The sequence below is a fragment of the Hyperolius riggenbachi genome, chromosome 12, assembly GCF_040937935.1.
Source record: "Hyperolius riggenbachi isolate aHypRig1 chromosome 12, aHypRig1.pri, whole genome shotgun sequence".
In the NCBI taxonomy this organism is placed as follows: Eukaryota; Metazoa; Chordata; class Amphibia; order Anura; family Hyperoliidae; genus Hyperolius; species Hyperolius riggenbachi.
In genome coordinates, this window is record NC_090657.1 from 16958880 (window position 1) to 16986562 (window position 27683).

The 27683-nt window shown below is 43.0% G+C and overlaps 1 protein-coding gene across 1 annotated transcript in view; it reads right to left on the reverse strand.

Annotated features, from left to right (window-relative positions):
* Positions 1 to 15511: 15511 nt before the first annotated feature.
* Positions 15512 to 27683, reverse strand: part of POLG2 (DNA polymerase gamma 2, accessory subunit) — a 49454-nt gene continuing 37282 nt past the window's right edge. Inside the window, exons 7-9 of the mRNA XM_068264445.1 lie at positions 27255 to 27335; positions 20335 to 20435; positions 15512 to 15702 (exon numbers count right to left, since the gene is read on the reverse strand). Of these exons, the coding sequence (XP_068120546.1) occupies positions 15537 to 15702; positions 20335 to 20435; positions 27255 to 27335 (348 nt within the window). The 3' untranslated portion in view covers positions 15512 to 15536. The remainder of the gene's footprint in view (positions 15703 to 20334; positions 20436 to 27254; positions 27336 to 27683) is intronic.

Here is a 27683-nt window from a genome sequence, read left to right on the forward strand (position 1 = left end):
GGAGATGTCCCCTAACGCACTGGCATGTTTACTTTTGTGCGATTTTAACAATACAGATTCTCTTTAACGTCCCCTAAAACGCAACGCCCTGGTGTGAAACCAGCCTAAAACTTTTGCTGTGGGTTCCCATAGCTTGTGGTTACTCCCCTGGATTTCAGCCATGGCAGTGCCGTATAATGGAATACTTCCTTAACCGCTCATACTTCTAGATCTGTCCCCCACCTTATTATCAGGGTTGGTCAGTGAGATACAAATATGCCAATTTTTATACAAATGCATGCAGCTCAAAACGGGCCAATCAAATCCCACCTTACCATCATTTGATTGGTCCATTTTCAAGCTGTGTAAAGCACATTAAAAACATTTGCATAATACTCCATCACCTCGTAATTATCATTTATCATTATCAATTTTCGTTCCATCAGTATGTGAAGAAAACAGCGCACCAAGAGACACATAACGTAGTGGCAAATAGCCAATTTCAGAACCTACATACGCTGCGGTAGGGGCACGTTGTGCGACTTTAACGTTGCAGCAAACGCTAGCATAAAAAGCGCTAGCGCAATGAAACCCTATGGGCCTGTTCTTACATGGGCAATTTGCGGTAATCGCCGCAAATCGCCCAAAAATGCCAAACGCAAACGCATAGCGTGCACCATTTTCAGGCGATTTCCAGGCGATTACTTTTCAGTGCAATAGAAGCGCAAAACACGATCGCGCCAAAATCGCCACAGTGTTCAGTGATTTTTATGCGTGAAATCGCGGAAAAATCACTCCTGCAGAAAACGCAGGAGTGAATAGAGCCTTAGGCTACCTTCATAGTAAACGTTGCGTTGCATTCAATGGCTCGTGAAAGAGGCGCTGTACGTTACCCACGCATTGTGTCATGTGCAGTGAAGCATACAGTCCATGAAAAGTGTGCTTCACTGTCACTGTTAACATGCGTTTTGGCAGTAAAGCACTGTATGCATGCATTATGATCCCACACATAGGTGGTGCATTGCAGTGCGGCAAGCAGCCCCTGCAGGACCGTTATGCTGCACTGCAAAGCACCACTGTGAATGTAGCCCTTTTAATTCTGAGTTGATGCAAATGTTCTTCTAAAGGGCCCAATAAAATGCAGCAGCCTCTGTAGGTGACCTAGGGCTTGTTTCCACTACACGCAGATTCTGCATGCAGAAAACTGACTCCAATGAATGCCTATGGGAAATCTACATCAGAAAAATCACGTTCAGTGGAAACAGGCCCATAGGCATTCATTGGAGTCAGTTTTCTGCATGCAGAATCTGCGTGTAGTGAAAACAGGCCCTGAAGCATTTTGAAGCTGCCTTCATATACGTAAAATGTGCATACATTGTGCTTTATCACAGAACTATTAGCACTTTATGGACCATCCCTAATAAGGTTCAGAAAATGTTTGGAACTGCTGACAGATCCCTTATGTTGCGCAGTCCTACTTATTACAATTAAAAGGGATAAAATGGCTATCATCAGCTTTATGAAACGCGGAGGGTGGAATACGTATGGTCCATTTTCAATATGTGCAAACTTGCATACAAAATTTGCATATTACTGCATCAGTTCTGAATTATTTCCATCTCATTGACTATCCCCATTGTCCACCCTCAGCAAGCCACGTCCCAGCCGGATCATTTAAAGTGATCCCGAGGTGAGAGTTATATGGAGGCTGCCATATTTATTTATTTTTAAACAATACTAGTTGCCTGGCTGTCTTGCTGATCCTCTGCCTCTAATATTTTCAGCCATAGACCCTGAACAAGCATACAGCAGATCAGGTTTTTTTTACAATATTGTGAGAACTGACAAGATTGGCTGCATGCTTGTTCCAGGTGTGTGATTCAGACCCTACTGCAGCCAAATAAAACAGCAGGGCCAGGCAAATGGTATTATTTAAAAGGATACAAATATGGCAGCCTCCATATCACTCTCATCTCGGGTTCACTTTAAAGTTTATGGAATGGAGCAGGGAACGCCAATGAGATGTGAGTTCTACTGTTTATGCAAATATATCTTGAAAATGAACCAATGAAAACCCGCAAAAATCTAATTTGATTGGTCTGTTTTCAAACTACTTAAATTTGTATACAACATGTTCATAATATTGCATCAGCTCAGAATTATTTGCATCTTATAGAGAATATAGATAGACCATCCCTAGAATGGAGAGTCTTATGCCTCTTTTCCACGAACTGTTTACAGGCAGTGAAATGCCTCTCAAACTCTCACAACTGCTCACTGCTGCCTGGCAACTGCTTGGTGAGCACACAGCTCAACAGTTTGTGGAAAATAGGCCTTAAGCTACTAGAACACTTCTACAACCAAAGACCTACAAATTAGGCCTCTTTTCCACGGACTGGTGAGCTGTGTGTTCAGCAAGCAGTTGCCGGGCGCAGTGAGCAGTTACTAGGCAGCAGTAAGCAGTTATCAGGCAGCAGTGAGCAGTTGTGAGAGTTTGAAAGGCATTTCACTGCCTATCAACAGTCCGTGGAAAAGAGGCCTTAATCTGACAGCAAACAGCAGTGCTTCTCAATAGGGATGATAAAAAAGTACTGGCTAGAGTTGGGCGAACTGTTAGCCGAACTGCAGCCGAACTGTTCGGCTGCCCAACCTGTCATGTCGCTGTGGCTCTTACTACTTCCGCGCTGGCCCGGCGGAGCGCGTCCTAGATCGCGCTCCCGTTGCCGGGCACTCTCTGTCACTCATGACGTCACACACATGCGCAGAGAGTGCCAGGCAACGGGAGCGCGATCTAGGACGCGCTCCGCCGGGCCAGCGCAGACGTACTACTCCGGGTCATTGCGACCCGGAAGTAGTAAGAGCCACAGCGACATGACAGGTTGGGCAGCCGAACAGTTCAGCTGCAGTTCGGCTAACAGTTCGCCCAACTCTAGTACTGGCATGCTACAAATTCAAAATCCAGGATCTCCAAAAGTGCCTTTGGAGTATTTGGGTGCTACCAGATGTACAGCACCTCAGTCCTCTTCCAATCTATGAAAACAAAGGTAATATTGAGCAGGGCTGTGGAGTTGGAGTTGGGGCAATTTTGGGCACTCGGAGTCGGAGTTGTTGATTTCATAAACTGAGGAGTCGGATGATTTTTGTACCAAATCCGCAGCCCTGTTAGGTATTAGGCTAAGGAGTCGGAGTCGAGGAGTCGGAGCCATTTTGGGTACCCGGAGTCAGAGTTGGAGTCGTGGTTTCATAAACTGAGGAGTCGGAGTTGTAGATTTTTGTCCCGACTCCACAGCCCTGATATTGAGGGTTGCAGGTCTTCATAAACAGCAGTCCTGGAATTATAACTAGGGATGGGCAATGAGATGCGAATCATTTTGAGTTAATGCAGCATCATGCACATTTTGCATGCAAAGTTATGCAGCTTGAACATGAACCAATCAAATCCTGCTTAGGTTACATTTGATTGGTCCATTTTCAAGCTGCATAAATTTGTATACAGAATTTGCATAATCCTGCATCAACTCAAATGATTTGCACCTCATTGACCATCCCTAATTATAACCCACAGGTCAAGCTGAAGGCTTCTAATGAGATGAGCCCCACTACTATCCATCCGTGGAGCTCGAAGTCCTCAAGTTACAATGAAAGCTGCACGAAACGTTCCTCACAACTATTTCCTTCTTAGGCGGGGTTCACATATGACATAGCGTGAAAATGCAGCGTTTTAGCATTGTGCGTTTCTATTGCGTTTTTACCACGTTTTTGGTGTGTTGTGTTTTTTTTTAAGATGCGTTTTACATGTGTTTTGCGTGCATTTTAATGTGTTTGTGGTTCGCTAATGTAAAAGGCATATGGGTTTTGTTTGCGTTTTTATTTAAATTTATGCAAATCACTAGGAAGACAACAGGAAGCGGAAACACATCAGAAATCTTCAATGTTTAATTAAAAACGCATTAAAAAACGCATGCAAAACGCAATGCATATGCGTTACCATTAGACCATTGATGGCTAATCTTGGCACTCCAGCTGTGGTGGAACTACAAGTCCCATGAGGCATTGCAATACTCTGACAGCTCTAAGCATAGTTCGGCGAGGCATGATGGGATTTGTAGTTTAATCACAGCTGGAGTGCCAAGGTTAGCCATCACTGCCATAGACTTTCATTATGTGCGTTTTGGCAGCCATCCTGCATAATATGCAACACTACCAGCGTTTACAAAACGCATACTGTAAAAACGCATTGAAATGCAGCTTCTTCTGCGTCCCGTAGACTACCTGCTGTGTAAAACGCAGCGGTTCCGGCTACGCTAGCGTTTCTGCTATGTGTGAACCCAGCCTGCAACTCACACGTACTACAAATGCTATTTTCTGTATGAGGCAGTGCTTTTATTTTTGGCAATGACACAATAACAAATGTAGAAAAAAAAACAGCTGAGGATAAACTACCGCCAATTTCTAACATACAAGAATCAGATCTCAATGCCAGGATGGATCTATTTACTTTGAGTTGTGTTGAATAAATTAAACAAAAAAAAAATGAGAACCTGTATGTCGCTTCAGACTCATAACAGCAAGAGCCAATGTTGTTACAGTTAAAGCGGATCCCAGATGAAAAACTAACTATAACAAGTAACTTGTCTATATATCTTATGTAAAGTGTAGATGGTTTACACAGCAAATCTAGCTGCATACAGCTTCAATAGAATATGATTATTTCTTCCTGTGATACAATGACAGCTGCCATGTTGTTTGTAAACATTACACAGAGGCAAGCTTATCTGTATCTTGAGCCATCAGCATAATCCCCCCCTCCCCCCTTCTGCCTCTGAAATCAATGGCTAGTAATACCTCCCCCTCCTGCCCAGACTGCGCTCCCATGAGCCCTTGCTACTGCCAAGGCTCTCTGAAAACCTGTGGGCGTGGCTTTTTTTTAGTTTATAGGGAATTAGAGTATTAAAACAAAAACAAAAAAGTATTTGGCTTGAGGAATGCCCTATAAACAATAGGAAAGGAACACAATTATGCAATGTGTAAAAGTTCACTTCGGATCCACTTTAAGGGTTTAGCTCAAAGAAGTAGTGTGCTTTCAAGTTCTAGAAACCAAGGTTCAAACCTTAGTGCTAATATAAATATATTCTTACCACTATGGAGCTGATGACAAAAAAAAACATTTTTAAACTTTGTGCGATACATACATTTGTTGATTGTAACCCTCAAGATCTTAGTGTTCTTACTACTGCATGCTGACAACACAGTGATATGAAAAACAACACAACATTTATCTTCTGATGTGCTTGTCTTAAATGTAGCTTACTGAACTTGTGTGCTGTTAACCTAGGCAAAGACCATGATTGTTGTGAGTTCAACTTCCAGCAAATGTGGTTGTTTATTTAAAAGATGAACAATCGCCAACTTTTTAACCTCAGTTTGACATAAATGTGTCTTTTACAGCCACAGCAAAAAACTTTTATAGTAGTGAAGGAATTTCAGAAATATGAAGACCAGGTTCTGATCTCAATGTGATCTATTTACTTTAAATGTGAAGGGTGAATTAAAACTTAGAACCTATGTGTCCTGGTGTGTAGAAATCCTCAACAGGGAGGCCAGCTATCAGAGCTTGGGCTATAGCTCACAGAAATGGAGTGCTGCTCTCGTGGAAATTTTATGGAATAGATCCCAGTTCAAACCACAATACCAGCAGCAATGTATTTATTTCGCCCTGGAGTTGCCGGTGATAACAAATACTACATTTATAACTTGTGTATAACATACTGGTAAATGTGTCTATTACAGCCACAGCAAACCACTTTTATTGTACTGTAGTGAATGAATCTCAGTAATATGAAGACCAGGTTCTGATCTCAAAGGAGCATGTTATCCTACCTACTATGTGAACTTCACTTTGTGAAGGATAAACTCATTTTGTGTAGAAAACCTCAACAGGAAGCCAAGCAGATACAACTCAGGCTTTAGCACACAGCAATAGAGCGCTACTAGCTTGTTAGTTTTACGGAATGGATCCCAGTTCAAAACTCAATACCGACAGCAAAGTATTTATTTCATCCTGGAGTTGCCGGTAATAACAAACACTCATTTATAACCTGTATGTGTTCAAGAACTAACTTCAAATACTAAAGGTGGATGTAACTTATTTCTGCTGTGTAGAATTAATAATAAACTTATTTATAAACTGTGTATCATCCAACTTTGAAGAACCAGGTTAAAATCCCACTTCTCTGAGTTTTGGCTATAGCTCATGATAATAATGCAACAGCTTCTGGATATTTAGCATTTGGAGACCAGAGTTCAAATCCCAAAGCTGGCTTAATCTTATGCTGGGTGATGTTATAGAATTGATGATGCTATGGAGAAATGCTGGTATTCTAACTTGGGTGTTGTCTGAGTGGGCTAGTATTCATTCACTTGACTACTGTTGATGGTGGAAACCTGGGATCAGACCTGGTCTTTTTCTATTTTGTTAACTGTTTGTTCTTGTTAAATATGATAGAAGAAAGGCAATTTGCGTGATTTGAAGACATAGCCTAGTGGGTTAGTCATCAGTCACTGACTCTATAGAGATCCTGGAGACCTGAGTTCTAGCCTTAACATTTCTTTTTAATTTGTAGATAGTTTCTTATTGTGAAATATGATGGACGAACAGGGTATGGGATGATCAAATGAATAGCTCAGAGGAGAAGAAGTCCAACAGTGATCCCGAAATCCTGAGTTCTAATCTTGGTATTTCTTTTTAATCTGTAGATAGTTTCTTATTGTGAACTAAAGAAAACGTCTTTCACTACATCCAGAAAACAAACACCTCCTCTTAGCTTTGGCTATAGCTCATGATGACAATACATCAGCTTCTTGATATTTATCTGGCTTTAGCTAATGCTGGGTGATGTTAAAGAATTGATGATGCTATGGAGAAATGCCAGCATGCTAACTTGGGTGTTGCCTGAGTGGGCTAGTTTTCATACAGTTGGCCACTGTTGACGGTGGAAACCTGGGATCAGGCCTGGTCTTTTTCTATTTTGTAAACGGTTTGTTCTTGTTAAATATGATAGAAGAAAGTCACTTTGCGTGATTTGAAGACATATCCTAGAGGGGTAGTCATCAGTCACCAACTGAAAATAGAGATCCTGGAGACCTGAGTTCTAGCCTTAACATTTCTTTTTAATTTGTAGATAGTTTCTTATTGTGAAATATGATGGACAAACAGGGCATGGCATGAGCAAAGGAATAGCTCAGAGGAGAAGAAGTCCAACAGTGATCCTGAAGACCTGAGTTCTAATCTTTGTATTTCTTTTTAATCTGTAGATAGTTTCTTATTGTGAACTAAAGAATACTTCTTTCACTACATCCAGAAAACAAACACCTCCTCTTAGCTTTGGCTATAGCTCATGATGACAATACAACAGCTTCTTGATATTTATCTGGCTTTAGCTAATGCTGGGTGATGTTAAAGAATTGGTGATGCTATGGAGAAATGCCAGCATGCTAGTTTGGGTGTTAGCTGAGTGGGCTAGTATTCATACACTTGGCCACTGTTGATGGTGGAAACCTGGGATCAAGCCTGGTCTTTTTCTATTTTGTTAACCGTTTGTTCTTGTTAAATATGATAGAAGAATGGCATTTTGTGTGATAAGAAAACATAGCCTAGCGGGTTAGTCCTCAGTCACCAATTAAATAGTGATCCTGGAGACCTGAGTTCTAGCCTTGCCTATTCTTTTTAATCTGTAAATAGTTTCTTTTTGTGAAATATGATGGACGAACATATCATGGCATGAACAAAGGAATAGCTCAGAGGATAAGAAGTCCAACAATGATCCCAAAGATCTGAGTTCTAATCTTGGTATTTCTTTTAATCTGTAGATAGTTTATTATTGTGAAATATGATGGGCGAACATGTCAAGATATGAGCACAGGAATAGCTCAGAGGATAAGGGGTCCAACAGTGATCCTGAAGACCTGAGTTCTAATCTTGGTATTTCTTTTTAATCTGTAGATAATTTCTTATTGTGAACTAAAGAATACTTCTTTCACTACATCCAGAAAACAAACACCTCCTCTTAGCTTTGGCTATAGCTCATGATGACAATACAACAGCTTCTTGATATTTATCTGGCTTTAGCTAATGCTGGGTGATGTTAAAGAATTGGTGATGCTATGGAGAAATGCCAGCATGCTAGTTTGGGTGTTAGCTGAGTGGGCTAGTATTCATACACTTGGCCACTGTTGATGGTGGAAACCTGGGATCAAGCCTGGTCTTTTTCTATTTTGTTAACCGTTTGTTCTTGTTAAATATGATAGAAGAATGGCATTTTGTGTGATAAGAAAACATAGCCTAGCGGGTTAGTCCTCAGTCACCAATTAAATAGTGATCCTGGAGACCTGAGTTCTAGCCTTGCCTATTCTTTTTAATCTGTAAATAGTTTCTTATTGTGAAATATGATGGACGAACATATCATGGCATGAACAAAGGAATAGCTCAGAGGATAAGAAGTCCAACAATGATCCCAAAGATCTGAGTTCTAATCTTGGTATTTCTTTTAATCTGTAGATAGTTTATTATTGTGAAATATGATGGGCGAACATGTCAAGATATGAGCACAGGAATAGCTCAGAGGATAAGGGGTCCAACAGTGATCCTGAAGACCTGAGTTCTAATCTTGGTATTTCTTTTTAATCTGTAGATAATTTCTTATTGTGAACTAAAGAATACTTCTTTCACTACATCCAGAAAACAAACACCTCCTCTTAGCTTTGGCTATAGCTCATGATGACAATACAACAACTTCTTGATATTTATCTGGCTTTATCTAATGCTGGGTGATGTTAAATAAAGAATTGATGATGCTATGGAGAAATGCCAGCATGCTAGTTTGGGTGTTAGCTGAGTGAGCTAGTTTTCATACACTTGGCCACTGTTGATGGTGGAAACCTGGGATCAAGCCTGGTCTTTTTCTATTTTGTTAACCGTTTGTTCTTGTTAAATATGATAGAAGAATGGCATTTTGTGTGATAAGAAAACATAGCCTAGTGGGTTAGTCCTCAGTCACCAATTAAATAGTGATCGTGGAGACCTGAGTTCTAGCCTTGCCTATTCTTTTTAATCTGTAAATAGTTTCTTATTGTGAAATATGATGGACGAACATATCATGGCATGAACAAAGGAATAGCTCAGAGGATAAGAAGTCCAACAATGATCCCAAAGATCTGAGTTCTAATCTTGGTATTTCTTTTAATCTGTAGATAGTTTCTTATTGTGAAATATGATGGGCGAACATGTCAAGGTATGAGCACAGGAATAGCTCAGAGGATAAGGGGTCCAACAGTGATCCTGAAGACCTGAGTTCTAATCTTGGTATTTCTTTTTAATCTGTAGATAATTTCTTATTGTGAACTAAAGAATACTTCTTTCACTACATCCAGAAAACAAACACCTCCTCTTAGCTTTGGCTATAGCTCATGATGACAATACAACTTCTTGATATTTATCTGGCTTTATCTAATGCTGGGTGATGTTAAAGAATTGGTGATGCTATGGAGAAATGCCAGCATGCTAGTTTGGGTGTTAGCTGAGTGAGCTAGTTTTCATACACTTGGCCACTGTTGATGGTGGAAACCTGGGATCAAGCCTGGTCTTTTTCTATTTTGTTAACTGTTTGTTCTTGTTAAATATGATGGAAGAAAGCAACTTTGTGTGATTTGAAGACGTAGTCTAGTGGGCTAGTCATCAGTCACTGACTGAATAGAGATGCTGGAGACCTGAGTTCTAGCCTTAACATTTCTTTTTAATTTGTAGATAGTTTCTTATTGTGAAATATGATGGACGAACAGGGCATGGCATGAGCAAAGGTATAGCTCAGAGGATAAGAGGTCCAACAGTGATCATGAAGACCTGAGTTCTAATCTTGGTATTTCTTTTTAATCTGTAGATAGTTTCTTATTGTGAACTAAAGAATACTTCTTTCACTACATCCAGAAAACAAACACCTCCTCTTAGCCTAGGCTATAGCTCATGATGACAATACAACTTCTTGATATTTATCTGGCTTTATCTAATGCTGGGTGATGTTAAAGAATTGATGATGCTATGGAGAAATGCCAGCATGCTAACTTGGGTGTTGGCTAAGTGGGCTAGTATTCATACACTTGGCCACTGTTGATTGTGGAAACCTGGGATCAAGCCTGGTCTTTTTCTATTTTGTCAACCGTTTGTTGTTGTAAATATGATGGAAGAAAGGCATTTTGCATGCTAAGAAAACATAGCCTAGCGGGTTAGTCCTCAGTCACTAATTAAATAGTGACCCTGGAGACCTGAGTTCTAGCCTTGCCTATTCTTTTTAATCTGTAAATAGTTTCTTATTGTGAAATATGATGGACGAACATGTTATGGTATGAGCAAAGGATTAGCTCAGAGGATAAGAAGTCCAACAGTGATCCCAAAGATCTGAGTTCTAATCTTGGTATTTCTTTTAATCTGTAGATAGTTTCTTATTGTGAAATATGATGGGCGAACAGGTCATGGTAAGAGCAAAGGAATAGCTCAGAGGATAAGGGGTCCAACAGTGATCCAAATGATCTGAGTTCGAATCTTGGTATTTCTTTTAATCTGTAAATAGTTTCTTATTGTGAAATATGATGGGCGAACAGGTCAAGGTATAAGCAAAGGAATAGCTCAGAGGATAAGGGGTCCAACAGTGAGCATGAAGACTTGAGTTCTCATCTTGGCATTTCTTTTTAATCTGTAGATAGTTTCTTATTGTGAAATATGATGGACGAACAGTTCATGGTATGAGCGAAGGAAAAGCTCAGAGGATAAGGGCGCCAACAGTTGGGCTGAGAAACCTGAGTTCAAGAACTCTGACAGCACTACTGAGAAACCTGAGCTAAAGCCTCTGAGTGAAGGGCGGCTCGCAATCACCAGGCATAAGAGGGGTGCCTGTCGTGTGGTGGTGACACACGAAGCAGTGTGATGGTGACACACGAAGTGTGGTGGTGGCACACAAATCATGAGGTGTTGGTGACATGAAAAGGCAAATGGGGCAATGCCTGAAATGACAAGATGGTGATCTAAACTGAGCAATACGGTAGCAATAGCTTCAGACAACGCAGAAGGGCAAATGCGGTTATGCCTGAGAAAATGCAATGAGAATAAATGATGGCTTCAGATAAAGGTGAATAAGGTCAAAATAAGTAAAGACAAGCAAACCAATTAATATTTCAAATAGAAATATACAAATTTTCTTCCATATAAAGTTTTTTTTTTTTTGCCACTCTACCTCCTCTCTTTTTCCCCTCTTCCTCGACCTCCGTAGCCTCTTTTTCCCATTCTTTATCTCATCTGCTTTGTTTATCCACACAACCAGTGACGCCCTTTTTGCATGTCCGCAGTACTCTTGCACCATTTGAGGGAGTGCCACTCATCTCTGTGGCACCTTTCGAGCTGCTGCTGCACACTCCACCCACATCCTGGAGCACCCGAGAGGTTACCTGAGGTTCCCACATCGCAACCACCTCAGGATTCGAACCCAGGAAGTTCCACATGGAAGAGTAGACTTCCAAGCACCTGAGCCACTGACTCCTCTCACAACCAAATGTGTTCGTCCATCATACTTAACATGTACAAAGAAAGAACCCCAAAAATAAAAAATAAATTGGAGCAGAACCTGAACCCAGCTCTCCCACATAGGAGACCACCAAAGCCACCTGCTCCTCTTCGTATCAAGCAAAAGGGGCGCCGGACAATTGTGTGCTACCATAGGCTGTAATGTGAGTGACAGCAAAGGACGGAGACCAAATTATGAAAAATACAGTGCAATTCAGACACCAGCAATAGCTGGCAGCCAAATTGCACCTTTCCCCTCAGTCCATGGCCACCAGGAGGGGGAATGGTAATTAACTCCCTCTTGAAATTTGCTATAGTAGGGCGAGACGATTCTCAATTTCACACTGTGCCCAAAATTCCCAGAGCCCTTTTTCGCATGTATGCACTCCTCTTACCCTTCTCTGTCTTAATCCATCACTTAAAGTGGACCTCAACTCAGAAGTCAACTCTGCTCTAAAAGATAAGCAACAGCATAATAACCTTTAAACAAAAAACATTTCTTTGTTGCAGCCAATACAAACCTTAAAATAAATCTGCACAGTTTCTACTTTTGGATTCATGGAAGCAGACAAATTGTTAACATCCAGTTCTTTCAAATGGGCTTATCTGCCATCCCTGCCATAGGCAGTCATGTGACACAGTGGGAGATCAAATTAAAACTTGTGATTAGACACAAATGAGGGGGAATTAGACAGGCTGAACTCTCTAAATATATACAGCGTGCATTTCTCTCTGTTTTCCTTCTGTCCTGTGCAAGAGTTCAGATCCACTTTAATCATATACAAGGTCGGAATGAAGACATTCATAAACTTTCAGCAACACCGGTATCTACCACTTCACCAGAGATGATTGACTAATAATGCCAGCTTACGGGGCCAAGGCTGGTAAGCCCTCTCCTCAGAAGTGGAGAAGGGATGGGACATGGCACAGCCAACAGAGGGAGGCATTTGAACAGTGTGACTAGCAGTGAGCAAAAAATCACCTGGACAGCCTACAAAGGGAAAGGGCCAGCTTGGCTATAGGAGGATCCCTGTTGATTCCTTCAAATGAAGGTATTTTGTAGCATTATTTAAAACTAGTAGACCCAAGCCGTTTAAAAACGGGCTCTAGGTCTTTTTTTTTTTTTCCCGCCGCCGCCAGTGCGCATGCACGCGCGTGTGCCCGCCGCACACACCCGCCCACCTCGCTCCCTGGTCCCGTCCAGCTGTCCGTTACTGCGCACATGGCAAATAACAGGGACACAGGGACAAACACAGGGGTTTTATAGTATAGGATGTACACTTATATAATGTATATTTAGAAGAAAAAAAAACAGGCTTTAAAAGAAATCTTAAAGGGAACCCAAGGTGAGAAGGATATGGAGGCTGCCATATTTTTTCCATTTAGCCACAGACCCTAAACAAGCATATGCAGATCAGGTACTCTGACTCAAGATTAACTGGATTAGTCATATGCTTGTTCCAGGGTTTTGACTCAGACACTATGTATGCCAGAAGATCACCAGGACTGCCAGGTAACTGGCATTGTTTTCAAGGAAATAAATATGGCAGCACCCATATCCCTCTCACCTCGGGTTTTCTTAAAGGGAAGGTTCAGGGACGCCTTGAAAAAAATAAAAATCCATATCCACTTACCTGGGGCTTCCTCCAGCCCGTGGCAGGCAGGAGGTGCCCTCGCCGCCGCTCCAGAGGCTCCCGGTCGTCTTCGGTGGTCGACCCGACCTGGCCAGGCCGGCTGCCAGGTCGGGCTCTTCTGCGCTCCAAGGGCGAGCTCTTCTGCGTCCCATGCGGGCGCGCTGACGTCATCGGACGTCCTCCGGGCTGTACTGCGCAGGCACAGTAGTTCTGCGCCTGCGCAGTACAGCCCGGAGGACGTCCTGCTGGCTGCGGAATCGTGCTGCGGAGGGGGGCTTTGAGGAGACCCCCTGCTCGGCTACACGGAGCAGCGGCGATCAGACCCCCAGCAGGTCATCCCCCTAGTGGGGAAAAAAAAAGGGGGGGGGGGGGGGGAAGTCTGATCGCCCTGCCATTTACACGATCTGTGCTGCGGGCTGGAGAAAACCCCTGCAGCACAGATCTGCAAAACATAGCCCGGTCCTTAAGTGGTTAAAAAAGAATTTGAACCCAGGATTGAGGTTCAGTAACCCATACCCCTTTTCCCATGAGAAATCTTTACCTTTTCTTGAATAGATCATCCGTATGAATGAAATTGTGATGAAACCCCTTCCACTGTGTAAGGTCAGGGCCATGGCCCTGACAGTTTACTGTCTGTGAAGCGCATTGCATTGTGGGAAATAACAGCCGTTTCCAACTACCAAGCAAGCAATACCTCCCTCTGTGCATAGAGCTCTTAGCAAACTGACATTCTGCAAAGCTGCACCTGACAGAACTAAAGAGGTAACCACCTGGGATAAATTTTAAAATGAAAACCAGGGAGAGGAAACATTTTTTACAATGGGCAAACACTGACTAAATAATTTATAAACTAATATTGTAAAAGATAAAGAATTTTATTAATTACGTTATTTTCTCCACAGTCCCTCTTAACTTATTTTTACTTTGTAATTCACTCATGGCCATATGTGGGACATACAAACACAGTACTCAACTTACCACTGAGCATAGAAATATCTACATACACATAGAATGTGCTTCATACACATATTCAATGCTCGTCAGTTCCCATGGAATCAATCCGCCTAGACGCGTCACCAAGGAAAGGCCAATCATGTCAGGAGACATTGAGTAGATGTATCAGATTTCAGACCAAAGCAATCAGTACTGATCATTCCCTTGTGATGAGCTACTTACTGCCCTGCTATATAAAGAAACCATTCGACCCACCTCCTTTGTGACAGACTAAGGCCCAGTGCACACCAAAACCGCTAGCAGATCGTCAAAACGCTAGCGGTTTTGGGAGCAGAGAGCAGATATTTGGCCGGGTGCACACCAAGCGGATTTTGTATGCGATCCACCAGCCGCATCAGCCAGTGAAAACGCTTGGCTATTGTATTTCAATGTGTGGTGCACACCGGCGGTTTGAGGTTTTTTAGCAAACCGCAAACGCGCAGCAGGAGGCGCGTTTGCGGCTTGGCAAAAACCTCAAACCGCCGGTGTGCACCATCCCATTGCAATACATTAGCCAAGCATTTTTCCAGGCGGATGCGGCCGGCGGATCGCTCCAAAAACCGCTCGGTGTGCACTGAGCCTATGATAGGTCCCTTCATGCCAATGAATCCAATAACTGCTGCTGACAGGAGAAGGTTCCAGCATTTTATGACCCAGCTAAGATCTCTACTGTAATTGTCATTTCCATCCACTGCATAATTTACTGTAATACAGGGCCGACCGGCATCCAACTGGATATACCGTATTTTTCGGACTATAAGACGCTTCTGACCATAAGACGCACCTAAGTTTAGAGAACAGAAACCAGGTGAAAAAGAAAATATATTAAACCTGGTGCATCCATGGTGAAGGGGTATCTTCTCTTTGTACCTCATGCTCCCTTGTACCTCTTGTGTCCTCCTGTGTCCTCCTGTGTCTGCCTCTGTTCTCCTTATGTCCTCCTCGATGCCCCTTTGTGTCCCCGTGTCCTCCGTTTCTCCCCTGTGTCCTCCTCTGCGTGGGCACAGTACAGGGAGCCCCCAACATTGCGGCAGGTAGGAGGTTAATATTAGCAGGCGTTCACAAGTCAGGAACTTCCTGCATTTGGACTATAAGACGCAGTGACTCCCCCCCCCCCCCTTTTTGGGGGGGAAAAACTGAGTCTTATAGTCCAAAAAATACAGTAAATGCTGCAGCAGTCATCAGCTCTAGATCCTGGGATCAGGGGACCTCTCATCTATCAAGCTACATAACCACACAGCAAGACTAGAGTTTTATGCCTAGAGTTCTACTTTAAGGAATGAATTTCACAATCACGTAATAAAAAACAAAAAGGTTTATTGTCACAGTTTTTTGGCAGCGGTCATGTATTGTGATAGGAACGCTCTTAGCTTGGAGATGTGCATGGTCTCCTTAATGGTGGTGTCTCTACTGCGGAGCTGAAGGAGTCCACTCTCCAGAGTGACGTCACTGATCAGAACTGTGAAGAGGACGCCCATCTCGTCATATCTGCAGGAGAAAGAAGAGATGAGAGTCGGTACTGCACTGAGACAACAATATGGTGGCAACCATAACGTCAGTGTGATTCAAAGCGACAACCAAGCCATGCAATTACCAGCCAGGAGAGGCTGGGACTAGGAACAAAAGGGCATCAACAAAACAACGCAGGTGTGAAAGTGGCTGGCATGCTTCTGTCTGATCATATTGGCTTTCCAATTAGGTCAATGGAAAATCAACCCCACTATGGGTGATTTTCACTCTTGGATGCCTACAAGTGCAAGAACCATATTCAAGGAATATCCAGGCAAAAATCTCTCATATTTCTTAAAGGACTTACGAGGCCAAAATGACGAAAATGACACTTTACCTTTTTATCTGCAGAATCCACGGAGGACGCCCTCCGCGTCCTCCGCTCCGTACCGCCGTCAATCTAGCCCTTTTAGTTCCCCCAGGGCTTGTCCCGACCCCACCGAACGAGTCGCATCGTCGTCATTCCACCCCTAAGATGGCCGAAGCCTTGATCCGCAGTACTCTTTGCCGCGAGTGCGACTGCGCAGCCTTTAGCCCGCCTCCAGCCGTGCCCGACGTACGCTTCAGGAGGATGCCGGGAACCACTACGCGGCTGGAGGCGGGCTAAAGGCTGCGCAGTCGCACTTGCGGCAAAGCGTACTGCGCAGCCGCGGATCAAGGGGGCGGCCATCTTAGGGTTGGAATGGATGCAACCCGTTCGGTGGGGTCGGGACAAGCCCTAGGGGAACTAAAAGGTCTCGATTGACGGCGGTACGGAGCGGAGGACGTCCTCTATGGATTCTGCAGATAAAAAGGTAAAGTGTCATTTTCGTCATTTTGGCCTCGTAAGTCCTTTAAGGTGGCCACACACCATACAATTAAAAGATCCAATTTTTCACCAATTCGTTAATTTCGATCGGTATCTTATTGTAAGTTCAAAAGTCCAGAAAGAAAAATTGAGAGCGAATTTCTCATTTTTTTTTTCGATGTCTGGAGATTAAACATGTTGGAAATTTCAGATCAACTTTATAAAGAATTGTATGGTGGGTGATGGATTGTCAATAACTTGATGTACAGTTTCAATCAATTTTTTCGGAACTTTCAATTATTTTATTCACGATTGGGGAAAAATTGAACATAGGTGTGTGGTGATTGATTGGACAGATGTTTGAATTGTTATAATCAGTCAGAAAAATAGATTACTATTCTTGAATTTAACAGATATTTAAAAAATTGTATGGTGTGTGGCCACCATTAAGCTATATACAGACATGCGATAACGGTTGTCTTGAGATGGGCAGTAACAACTGTTTCAGCCGTTGATCGTTGTGTTTGTACAGCGGCAGCCGATCAATATTGCTTTGCCATCATTAAGGATCCATCCTCACAGATGCTTAACGACCCCTGGTGGCCAAGCATGACCGTTCGCAATGCCTCGCCGACCAATTGAAGCCAATCCGTCGACCCTCCATAGCAAAACACGTAACTAACCTCAAGGCTAGGGACGTGTCCCTACAGCATCGTTCTGCAAATTGTTGCCCAAGGAATCGTTCCTCGATCCCTGATGGTCGACAATTCTCGCATGTGTGTATTTGGCTTTAGGGCTGGTTCGCACTGCAAGCACTTTTCTAAGTGCCAGCGATGTGAAAATCCTCTTCTGAGTTCCAATCACATTATTACAGGATAGTGTTAGCGGTGCAGTGCCAGCTAGTGGTGGAAGAGGGGTGATGCAAGAGTCTCTTCCATCACCCCTCTTTCACCACCAGTTGGCGCTTCCCCGCCAACACTATCCTCTGAGCCCCGGTCACATGTAATAACGTGATTGGAAGTCAGAAGTGGATGTCTGGAGTGCAACACCGTGATGGAAGAGGAGAAGCCGGTCCAGCGTCCGGATCAGGTAACTATAAAACCGTTCCCTGTGCCGCTCTGCATGACCTCAGTAGGCAGAACAAGTAGTCCTGCTGGCTGGAGGTTAAAATGGGTGCAGCAGCTCAAACAAAATATTGCATTTAGAGATGCTAATAGGTTTAAATAAAACAAACACATTGCTCAAGTGAGAGCATACACCTAGCATTGCATTAGCAAGAGCTTTTCAAATTATTGGCGCTTAACCACTTCACCACTGAGGGGTTTTACCCCCTGACCACCAGAGCAATTTTCACCTTTCAGCACTCCTTCCATTCATTCGTCTATAACTTTATTATTACTTATCCCAATGAAATGAACTATATCTTGTTTTTTTCGCCACCAATTAGGCTTTCTTTAGGTGGGACATTATGCCAAGAATTATTTTATTCTAAATGTGTTTTAATGGGGAAATAGGAAAAAAAGTGGGAAAAAATTATTATTTTTCAGTTTTCGGCCATTATAGTTTTTAAATAAAGCATGCTACTGTAATTAAAACCCATGAAATGTATTAATCCATTTGTCCCGGTTATAAAACCATTTAAATTATGTCCCTATCACAATGTTTGGCGACAATATTTTATTTGGAAATAAAGGTGCATTTTTTTCAGTTTTGCATCCATCCCTAATTACAAGCCCGCAGTTTATAAAGTAACAGTGTTATACCCTCTTGACATAAATATTTAAAAAGTTCAGTCCCTAAGGTAACTATTTATGTTTTGTTTTTTTATTGTATTTTTTTTTTTTAATTACAAAAAAAAAATAAAAATTAGGGAGTGTGGGAGGTAATGAGTTAATTTATTGTGTAAATGTAATGTTTGTATATGTAAAATGCTTTTAGGGTGTAGTTTACTATTTGGCCACAAGATGGCCACAGAGTGTTTGTTTACATGCGACCTGTAAGCGTCCGGAAGGACGCTTACAGGAAGCAGTAGGAGGCTGGGAGACTCACAATGATCTCGCTGTTTCTGAAAGAAGCAGCAGATCATTGCGGGGGCTAGATCAACGAACGGGAATGGATTTTCCCGTTCATTGATCTCCGGGCGGCGGCGTGCACGAGCAGTGGGTGCGCGTGCACGAGCGGCGGGAGCGCGGACAGCGGCGGTAGCGCGGAAGGTACGGATTTCTCCGTCCCTGGTTTTTTAGGGGGGAAAAAAGGGACGGAGAAATCCGTACGCGTGGGGGTAAAGTGGTTAAAGAGAAACCGTAACCAAGAACTGAACTTCATCCCAATCAGTGGCTGATACCCCTTTTACATGAGAAATCTATTGCTTTTCACAAACAGACCATCAGGAGGCGCTGTATGACTGATATTGTGGTGAAACCCCTCCCACAGGAGACTGTGAGGACCATGGTCCTGGCAGTTTCCTGTCTGTGAACCTTGCTGCATTGTGGGAAATAGCCGTTTACAGCTGTTTCCAACTGCCAAAAAAGCAAGCAGCAGCTACTTCCACTGACATCACCTGCCAGCAGTAAAAATGTCACCATGTGATAAATGTCAGAATGTAAATCAGGGAGAGGAAAGATTTTACAACGAGCAAACACTGACTAAATCATTTATACATAATTGTTGTAAAAATGAAGCACTTTTTTTTATTACATTATTTTCACTGGAGTTCCTCTTTAAGCCTGGTACACACCTTCAAATTTGATTGGTCAGTCACTTACTAATTTCACCCCCTCCATGCAGTATGAGAGTTTGCCTACAAAACCCTTATAGCATTCAAAATCTATTGAAATTCATAGTACACGGAGATGGTAAAATTGGCCAGGTATTGGACAATCAAAATTGAAGGTGCCAGCCAATCGGATCAGATGGAATGATAGAATCGATCCAAAAAACGGATTTGATTTGATCAAATTGCATAAGAGCATTCCTTCCCTTAGTGGGCCCAAACGATTGTTTCCAATCGATCGCTATTACAATTGAATTGGACAATCGATCATCTGGATAAGTGTATCATTAATGGCCACTATTAGGGTGGATACACACATCCAATTAAGATTGGCCAATAATTGGCCAAGTTTACCACATCCATGCTGTATGGGAGCTTACCTACACATTCCGATTACAGAATTCAAAATCTGTTAGCCCTCATACTTAACTGCAGTGGTAAAATTGGTCAATCAAAATTGGATTTGTGCATGGTCCCTTAAGCCTAGTACACGCCTTCAATTATGATTAGCCAATGATTGACCAATTTTAATCACCTCCATGTAGTATGGAAAAATTGGTCAGTGGTTGGCCAATCATAATCAATGGGATCGATTCACTAAACTGTGATAACTGATATCACGGTTGTGCTAGCGTTTTTTGCGCGCAAACGCAAATTTCCGCACGAAACCGCAGCCGTTTTCATGCAAAATATGGAAGATCCATCGGGTTGGAAAGGTCTCTCAAATAGGAATAGAAATGGTCAATGAGATGCGAATTCTTCTGAGTTGATCCCAATTTTATGCAGGTTGGAACGGGACCCAGCAAATGCAGCATCCGATGGCACTTCCAATTCCAATCCGCATTCATTTGAATAAAAGGAGTATACGATTTGCACCCATTTTTATTAGTAACTCCCTGACCATCTGTGATTGTAAGGAATAGAAATACGTGTGTAGCAGATATAATTAGTACTGCGCATGGGAAAGGGAAGAGCTGGCTTATGAGGGGACCATCAGTCACACCCGCCCAATGCCCAGATACACCGACTCACAGAGTCAGCAGTCACTCACTTTGTAAACAGCTGCTCCATCGGAGTGTATAGCGTGTCCTGGTACCCCGGCCAGATGGAGATCCCAACTTCCCGCAGCTCTGTAGACAGTCCCTGGCACACCTACAAGACATAGGGGTAGAAAACAAAAATCAGTCACAAAACGACCCTAAAAGATAAAAAAAAAAAAAAAAAAAAAAAAAACATCCTTGAAGAGAACCCGAGGTGTGTTTAAAGAATGTTATCTGCATACAGAGGCTGGATCTGCGTATACAGCCCAGCCTCTGTTGCTATCCCCAAACCCCACTAAGGTCCCCCTGCACTCTGCAATCCCTCATAAATCACAGCCATGCTGTGAGGCTGTGTTTACATCTGTAGTGTCAGTCTCAGCTGCTCCCACGCCTCCTGCATAGCTCCGGTCCCTGCCCCCGTCCCTTCCCTCCAATCAGCAGGGAGGGAAGGGATGCAGGCGGGGACTGGAGTCCTGCAGGAGGCGGGGAGAGCAGCAGACTGACACTATAGAGATAAACACAGCCAGCTATGACAAGCTGTTTGTCAGCAGCACGGCTGTGATTTATGAGGGATTGCAGAGTGCAGGGGGACCTTAGGGGGGTTTGGGATAGCAACAGAGGCTGGGCTGTATAGGCAGATCCAGCCTCTGTATGCAGATAATATTCTTCAAACCCACCTCGGGTTCTCTTTGAGGCGCTACACCTGCTATTGCCGAAATTCTGTTTTGTCCCCACGTTTACTGCCTGATGAAGGGGGCTTGGCCTGCAAAACGCATTGCACTTTTGGGGTACTATATAATAAATGTGATTGCTACTATTCAGACAGTCTTTCGTGTCTGCTTTATGGAGGTAAGTTCACCGCTTCCTCCAAGCGAATTTCAAAGGTTTTATCCATTTTGTCCTGCTGGTGCATCTGTTCTCCTACTGCTATCCCTTAGGGCTCACTTAATCAGTTGGTGTGCGTTAGTTCGCGTTGGTACACTTTTTTCCATATCAGTGTATTGGGAAGAAGATTTCAGTTAAAACGCGTTAAGTGTAAAAGAGGCCATAGGAAAACATGGGCATTACTTTGAAAATCAGTTATCTTTTCAGTTATAACTGAGAGCAACTGATTAAATGTAAAAGGGCCCTGAGGTGAGCTCTGAGGACAAAAAACGGAGGGACGGAGCTATTCAGTTAAATTTATATAGGTGACATCCTATGGGGTAGAGTGGGCGGAGCATCTACCCATGTGTGTGATGACATGAAGCATAGGGAAACCCAGATTATGGGGAGCTGCTGGTGTGCAAAGCAGTTCATTTTCGTACATTGCCTGCGGTCATGTCTCGACAGTAACATGAACCGCAATGTAGATTTGTGGCTATGGGGCGCTATGGTGTCTAATTTTGCATCACAATCAGCAAGTGGCCCTGACAATCAGCAAGCACTGCAAGGTGATTGGCAAGCGGCGGTAACCGCCATGCAACGCACAAAGATCTAAGAAAAACAACGGCAACAAATCGGTAAGCGGCGTCAGGGCATTACAGTTAGTGTAAGACCAATTGGTAGAAATGTAAAGGTACATACACACGCACGACAGCTGCCAACGACGGGTCCGTCGGCACCTCCCGCTGGGCGGGTTTTCAGCAGACTGTAGTGCGTGTGTACGCACTGTTGGCGGACTGATAAGGCTGTTCCTGAACGATCCACCGGGCGGATCGTTCAGGAACAGCCTTATCAGTCCGCCGACAGTGCTTATACACGCACTACAGTCTGCTGAAAACCCACCCAGCGGGAGGTGCCGACGGACCCGTCGTTGGCTGCTGTCGTGCGTGTGTACGCACCTTTAGTGTTAGGTGTAACTATAGGAGGGTTGACATTAGGCATGGCAGTAGGAGGGCTAGTGTTAGGCGTAGAGCATACGTGTCAAACTATGGCCCGCGGGCCAAATCTGGCCATTAAATTTGGCTCCCAAGGGGCTTCCTTACTTTGCATTATGCTGGGCTCACACTAGACCACCAGGGAAACTGTATTGGAGGTGAAGCCCTAGAACACCAGGGAAACCATTTGGGGGAAGTAGGGGAAAAGCACTTAACACTAGGGAACTGTATAGGGAGGGAGGAGGATCACTAGAAACCAGGGAACTGTATAGGGGTGGAAGGGGAGCCATTAAACACAAGGAAACTTTGGCCAGTAGACATTGAGGTTGGCCCCTGACTAGGTCCCAGTGTTCAATTTCAGCCCACTTGTATTTGAGTTTGACACCCATGGGGTAGCGGGAGGAGGATTAGGGTTAGGCTTAGAGGTAGGAGGTTAATGTTAGTTAGGCATGATGGTAGAACGAATATTAGAAAGCGTATTAGGCATAGCAGGAGGGTTAGTGTTAGACACAGAGGTAGGAATAATGTTAGGCGTGGAGAAAAGGAAGGTTAGTGTAGCGTAGAGGTAGGAGTAATGTTAGGCGTGGAGAAAAGGCGGGTTAGTGTAGCATAGAGGTAGGAGTAATGTTAGGCGTGGAGAAAAGGCGGGTTAGTGTAGCATAGAGGTAGGAGTAATGTTAGGTGTGGAGAAAAGGAGTATTAGTGTAGCATAGAGGTAGGAGTAATGTTAGGCGTGGAGAAAAGGCGGGTTAGTGTAGCATAGAGGTAGGAGTAATGTTAGGCGTGGAGAAAAGGAGGGTTAGTGTAGCGTAGAGGTAGGAGTAATGTTAGGCGTGGAGAAAAGGAGGGTTAGTGTAGCATAGAGGTAGGAGTAATGTTAGGCGTGGAGAAAAGGAGGGTTAGTGTAGCATAGAGGTAGGAGTAATGTTAGGCGTGGAGAAAAGGAGGGTTAGTGTAGCATAGAGGTAGGAGTAATGTTAGGCGTGGAGAAAAGGAGGGTTAGTGTAGCATAGAGGTAGGAGTAATGTTAGGCGTGGAAAAAAGGAGGGTTAGTGTAGCATAGAGGTAGGAGTAATGTTAGGCGTGGAAAAAAGGAGGGTCAGTGTAGCATAGAGGTAGGAGTAATGTTAGGCGTGGAAAAAAGGAGGGTTAGTGTAGCATAGAGGTAGGAGTAATTTTAGGCGTGAAGAAAGGGAAGGCTAGTGTAGCATAGAGGTAGGAGTAATTTTAGGCGTGAAGAAAGGGAAGGCTAGTGTAGCATAGAGGTAGGAGTAATTTTAGGCGTGAAGAAAGGGAAGGCTAGTGTAGCATAGAGGTAGGAGTAATGTTAGGTGTGGGGAAAAGGAGGGTTAGTGTTAGGCATAGCAGTAGGAGGGTAAAGGTGGCCACTAATTTTACCAAATCTATGTCTGTGAGCAGCAGCGGTAAAGGGTCAGCAGGAGATTTATAGGTGCTAGTGGTCTTTTATGTACCTAGTTGCTGTGTAAGCAGGATTGCACTATGATATTATCTCATTGCTTTGTTTGAGATTGGATGCACCATATATTGTTGGAAAGAAGTTGGTTAACCCCCTAAGTGCAGTTGCTGTCTGTAGGGCTGGGCAGCCTTGCAGCAAGGTGAGCGTGCCACTTGTTGGTCATTTGTCACGGATGTAGAGGTGACCCCATAATAGAAGTTACACAACCGGACCCCATAGGGTGATGGTCCCTATATGTTTCCAATCTAAACGGATCGCACTATGATTTCTTGTCTTTGTTCCTTTTTTTGCATATGAACTGTGCCAATAACGGGAGAATTCCTTGGAGTATCTGGAATTGGATGGTGGACAGTGGAGGACGTATTAAAGAGAACTGTTTGTATTATTGAACATTTGGGAAGGGGCAGCGCACTCCATAAGTATTGTTTTAATTGATGGAAAGTATTAGAAATGAACGTTGTATTTCCAGTAATTTGTCAAATTACTTTTGAGCCTCTGAAATGAAGGGATTATGTAAAAGGCAGAATTCTTTAGTTTCCTCACCTTTTTCTGCAATCGTTTTGTTCACCCCACTGAATAAAACCTGAAATCTGGACTTGTGCATCCAAGTTGTTTCATTTAAAATTCATTGTGGTAATGTACAGAACCAAAATTAGAAAACGTTTTTCTCTGTGCAAATACTTATGAACTGTATGTGATCGCAGCCTCACGGTGACAGGGGACACGGGAGTCTTTAATATAGCCATCTGACCAAGAACAATTTTGCTGCAGATTACAGGAATCTGAGCAGCATCTAAATCTTAAAGTGGTGTGAAACTCCAAAATAACATTCAATAAAAATGTGTTTTCCTACTTTTTAGTACTCATACAGTTATATTTGCTTTTGTGCATAAGTAATATTGTCTGTTTACAAATTACAAGTTTCCAAAGTGTAGTTTATCTTGCCCTAAAAGCTGTCATTGCATTTTATTCAAACTGCTTTTTATTATATATTAACGAGACACTGAAGCGAAAAAAAAAATATGATATAGTGAATTGGTTGTGTACTATGAATAATTACTAGAAGATTAGCAGCAAAGAAAATATTCTCATACTTTTATTTTCAGGTATATAGTGTTTTTTCTGACATTGCATCATTCTATAATATGTGCAGATTACACAACACTCAGCATTCAAAATGATTCTTTCAGAGCAGTCTGTGAAGTAATGACCTCTCCTCTGGCAGAGGAAAAGTAAACAGTTCACTTACAGTTGAGATAATAAAAGTCAGATAACAGCCCTCTCCACGACTAACTTAGTCGGAGTGCTTAATGGCTTGTTTGCATAGAGATAACAACTGGAGTTTCTCAACTCTTCCTGTACTGGAAACAATTAGACTGATGTATCTGATCATAATGTTTTATTTCTTAGCTGTGCTACACATACAAATCATAATATCATCTTTTTTTTTTCGCTTCAGTGTCTCTTTAACATCTTCTGATAAGCTATTCTGAACTGTGTGTGTGCCTGAAGCACAGAGAGCTTCACAGAGAGCTCCTTTTCACTTGTTACACTGTGTTTACACACATTGTAACAACATTGGAATGTAAACAAAGATACTGTTATCTCCAGTTTGGATGCTGATTTGAAGCTGAATAGCTGGACAAAGTGCTTTGTTTAACCATTTCAGTGATATTCTGCTAAAAAAAAATATTCTGGGATAGCAGCTTTCAAGCTGTGAGGAATCTTTTAGGAGCAAAGTAGAAATGCTGACTTTCAGACCACTTTAAGGTAATATTTATCCTTCACATCTCCAAAACTGAGCAGTGCGTTATCTTCTATAGCTTTCGTAAAGCACACCAGGCCCAAAGTAAACACAGAGGTATGTTTATTCTGGATCCAAATACCCCTGTGCATGGTCTGTTCCTCTCCTCGTACCCGCCCGCCCCTCCCTCTGTTCCCTATAATCTCTCCCTATAAAAACTTTACGCTAAAGTCAAAATCAAAAGACAACTGAAGTGAGAAGAATATGGAGGTTGCCATACTTATTTCCTGTTAAACAATACCAGTTGCCTGGCAGCCCTGATGATCTATTTGGCTGCAGTAGTGTCTGAATAACACCAGAAAAAAGCATGCAGCTAATCCAGTCAGATCTGACAATAAGGTCAGAAACCCCTGATCTGCTGCATGTTTGTTCAGTGTCTATGGCTAAAACTATTTGAAGCAGAGGATCAGCAGGACAGCCAGGCAACTGGAATTGCTTAAAAGGAATTAAATATGGCAACTTCCATATACTTCTTGCATCAGTTGTCCTTAAAGGTAGTGAAAAGAGCGGGGAAAAGAGGAAATGGGAGGGGTGATAGGAGGGAACATCGCAACAAGCTTGCTTTTTCCGGCCTGAAAATTTGTAGTAGTGACTACGGAGACCGGGGGAATGAGAAGAGAAACGGACAACCCCAGGTGAAGGATAGACCCAGGCTAGACGGTCTCACAGGAGATGGTGACCAACTAACCACATAACAACACACGGCCTCAATTCACTAAGCACTCCCGCATTCGGTAATGCAGAAAACAGCTGAATTTACCGATCACCTTGCCGAATTCCAACTCACTAAACCTATTTTCACACTAAAAAGTAAAATTACTGACGAGTGAGGTAAATTCCCGACTTGTAAATACCTTAAGAAATGTCAAGAAGTTGCAATTCAAAGATTAGAGTTTGTAAATCTAGCTGAAGTGTTTAGTATTTACCTCCAGCTCTGACCAACCGATAACTCACACTCTCCATGCGATAACATTGACAGATGTAGCACAGCCAATGGGGAGAGCCACACAGCCCTGCCTCTCACCCCATTTGTTCCGATACCCTGGAGGGCGGGACTTCAGTCTGGCAGAGCAGGAGGAGACTTTTTAAAAGGTTTTTCTACATCCCTTTCTATGTGAAAGTCTGTATGTTGGTATATAGACGAGCTCCCTCTGGTGGCTGCAGCACATCTAAAGGGATGCCGGGGATGTACTGGACAGAAAACCCCAACTCATGCACACAGGTGCACCGCTTTCTGCCTGACCTGCTCCACAGCTGGTAAGTAAGACTTACCAAGTAGGGCTTAGTGCATTGATGAATGTTTGTTCAGTAGATTACAGAATTTCTACCACATGGGGGAATCTTAGTAAATTTGGGGAAAAAAAGTATATAAAAAAACGAATGCAGTATTTTACCAACCTAAATTATTTTACTGAACTGGCCTTAGTGAATTGAGGCCAATGTTTAAAAAAGTTGCTACAGTTACATAAACAGGGGAGTATTGCTTTCCAGGTGGGCAGTAGTCTGTTGTGATTATTAGAATCTGTCTTCAGTCTCGCCTAAGATTTTGATCTTCAGATTGCTATATTATGTCCTTTCTCCTGCCGGACACCTCTTTAGAAAAAGGTCAGATCAGAGGGAGGCACTGCTACCTTTAAATCCTCTCTCTTTTCTAAATAATTTATCTTCTTGGAAATGGTCTATACAGTTCTATAAGCCAGCCCAGGTTTCCTAGCTCAGCCAGAATCTCCAGCTCCATGACCTTAGTAACGCAGGCTATAAATACTATTATAAATATAACTGTGTACGAACCAGTCGCAGATCCGCTGTAGGGCCTTTCCCCACATCCACAGACACTTTGATGGGGGCCAATGACGGATGAAGCTTCAGGACCTGAACACAAGGAAGAAAGAATTATGCAATATTTTCTGGGAAACTGAAAGTTCCAACTAGTCCACTGACCTCCATTTTTACTATCTCATAAACAGTTTCCCTTAACCTATTTGTCCTATCTGTTAAACCTTTCAAATGTAGGGGCCTATCAGCCTAAATCTGGGCTATAATCTGTAGCGTTCCCTTGCATGGGAGCTGCACACTGCTGTCTATCCTTTCATTGCAGATCGCACTCCGCTGCAAATCTGGATGGCATGCTGTAGTTTTATGCAGCACGCATTCAAATCACTGTAGCTGTGTATGACACGACTACAGGCTACGGCTACAAATCGGAAATAGATGCAGCTT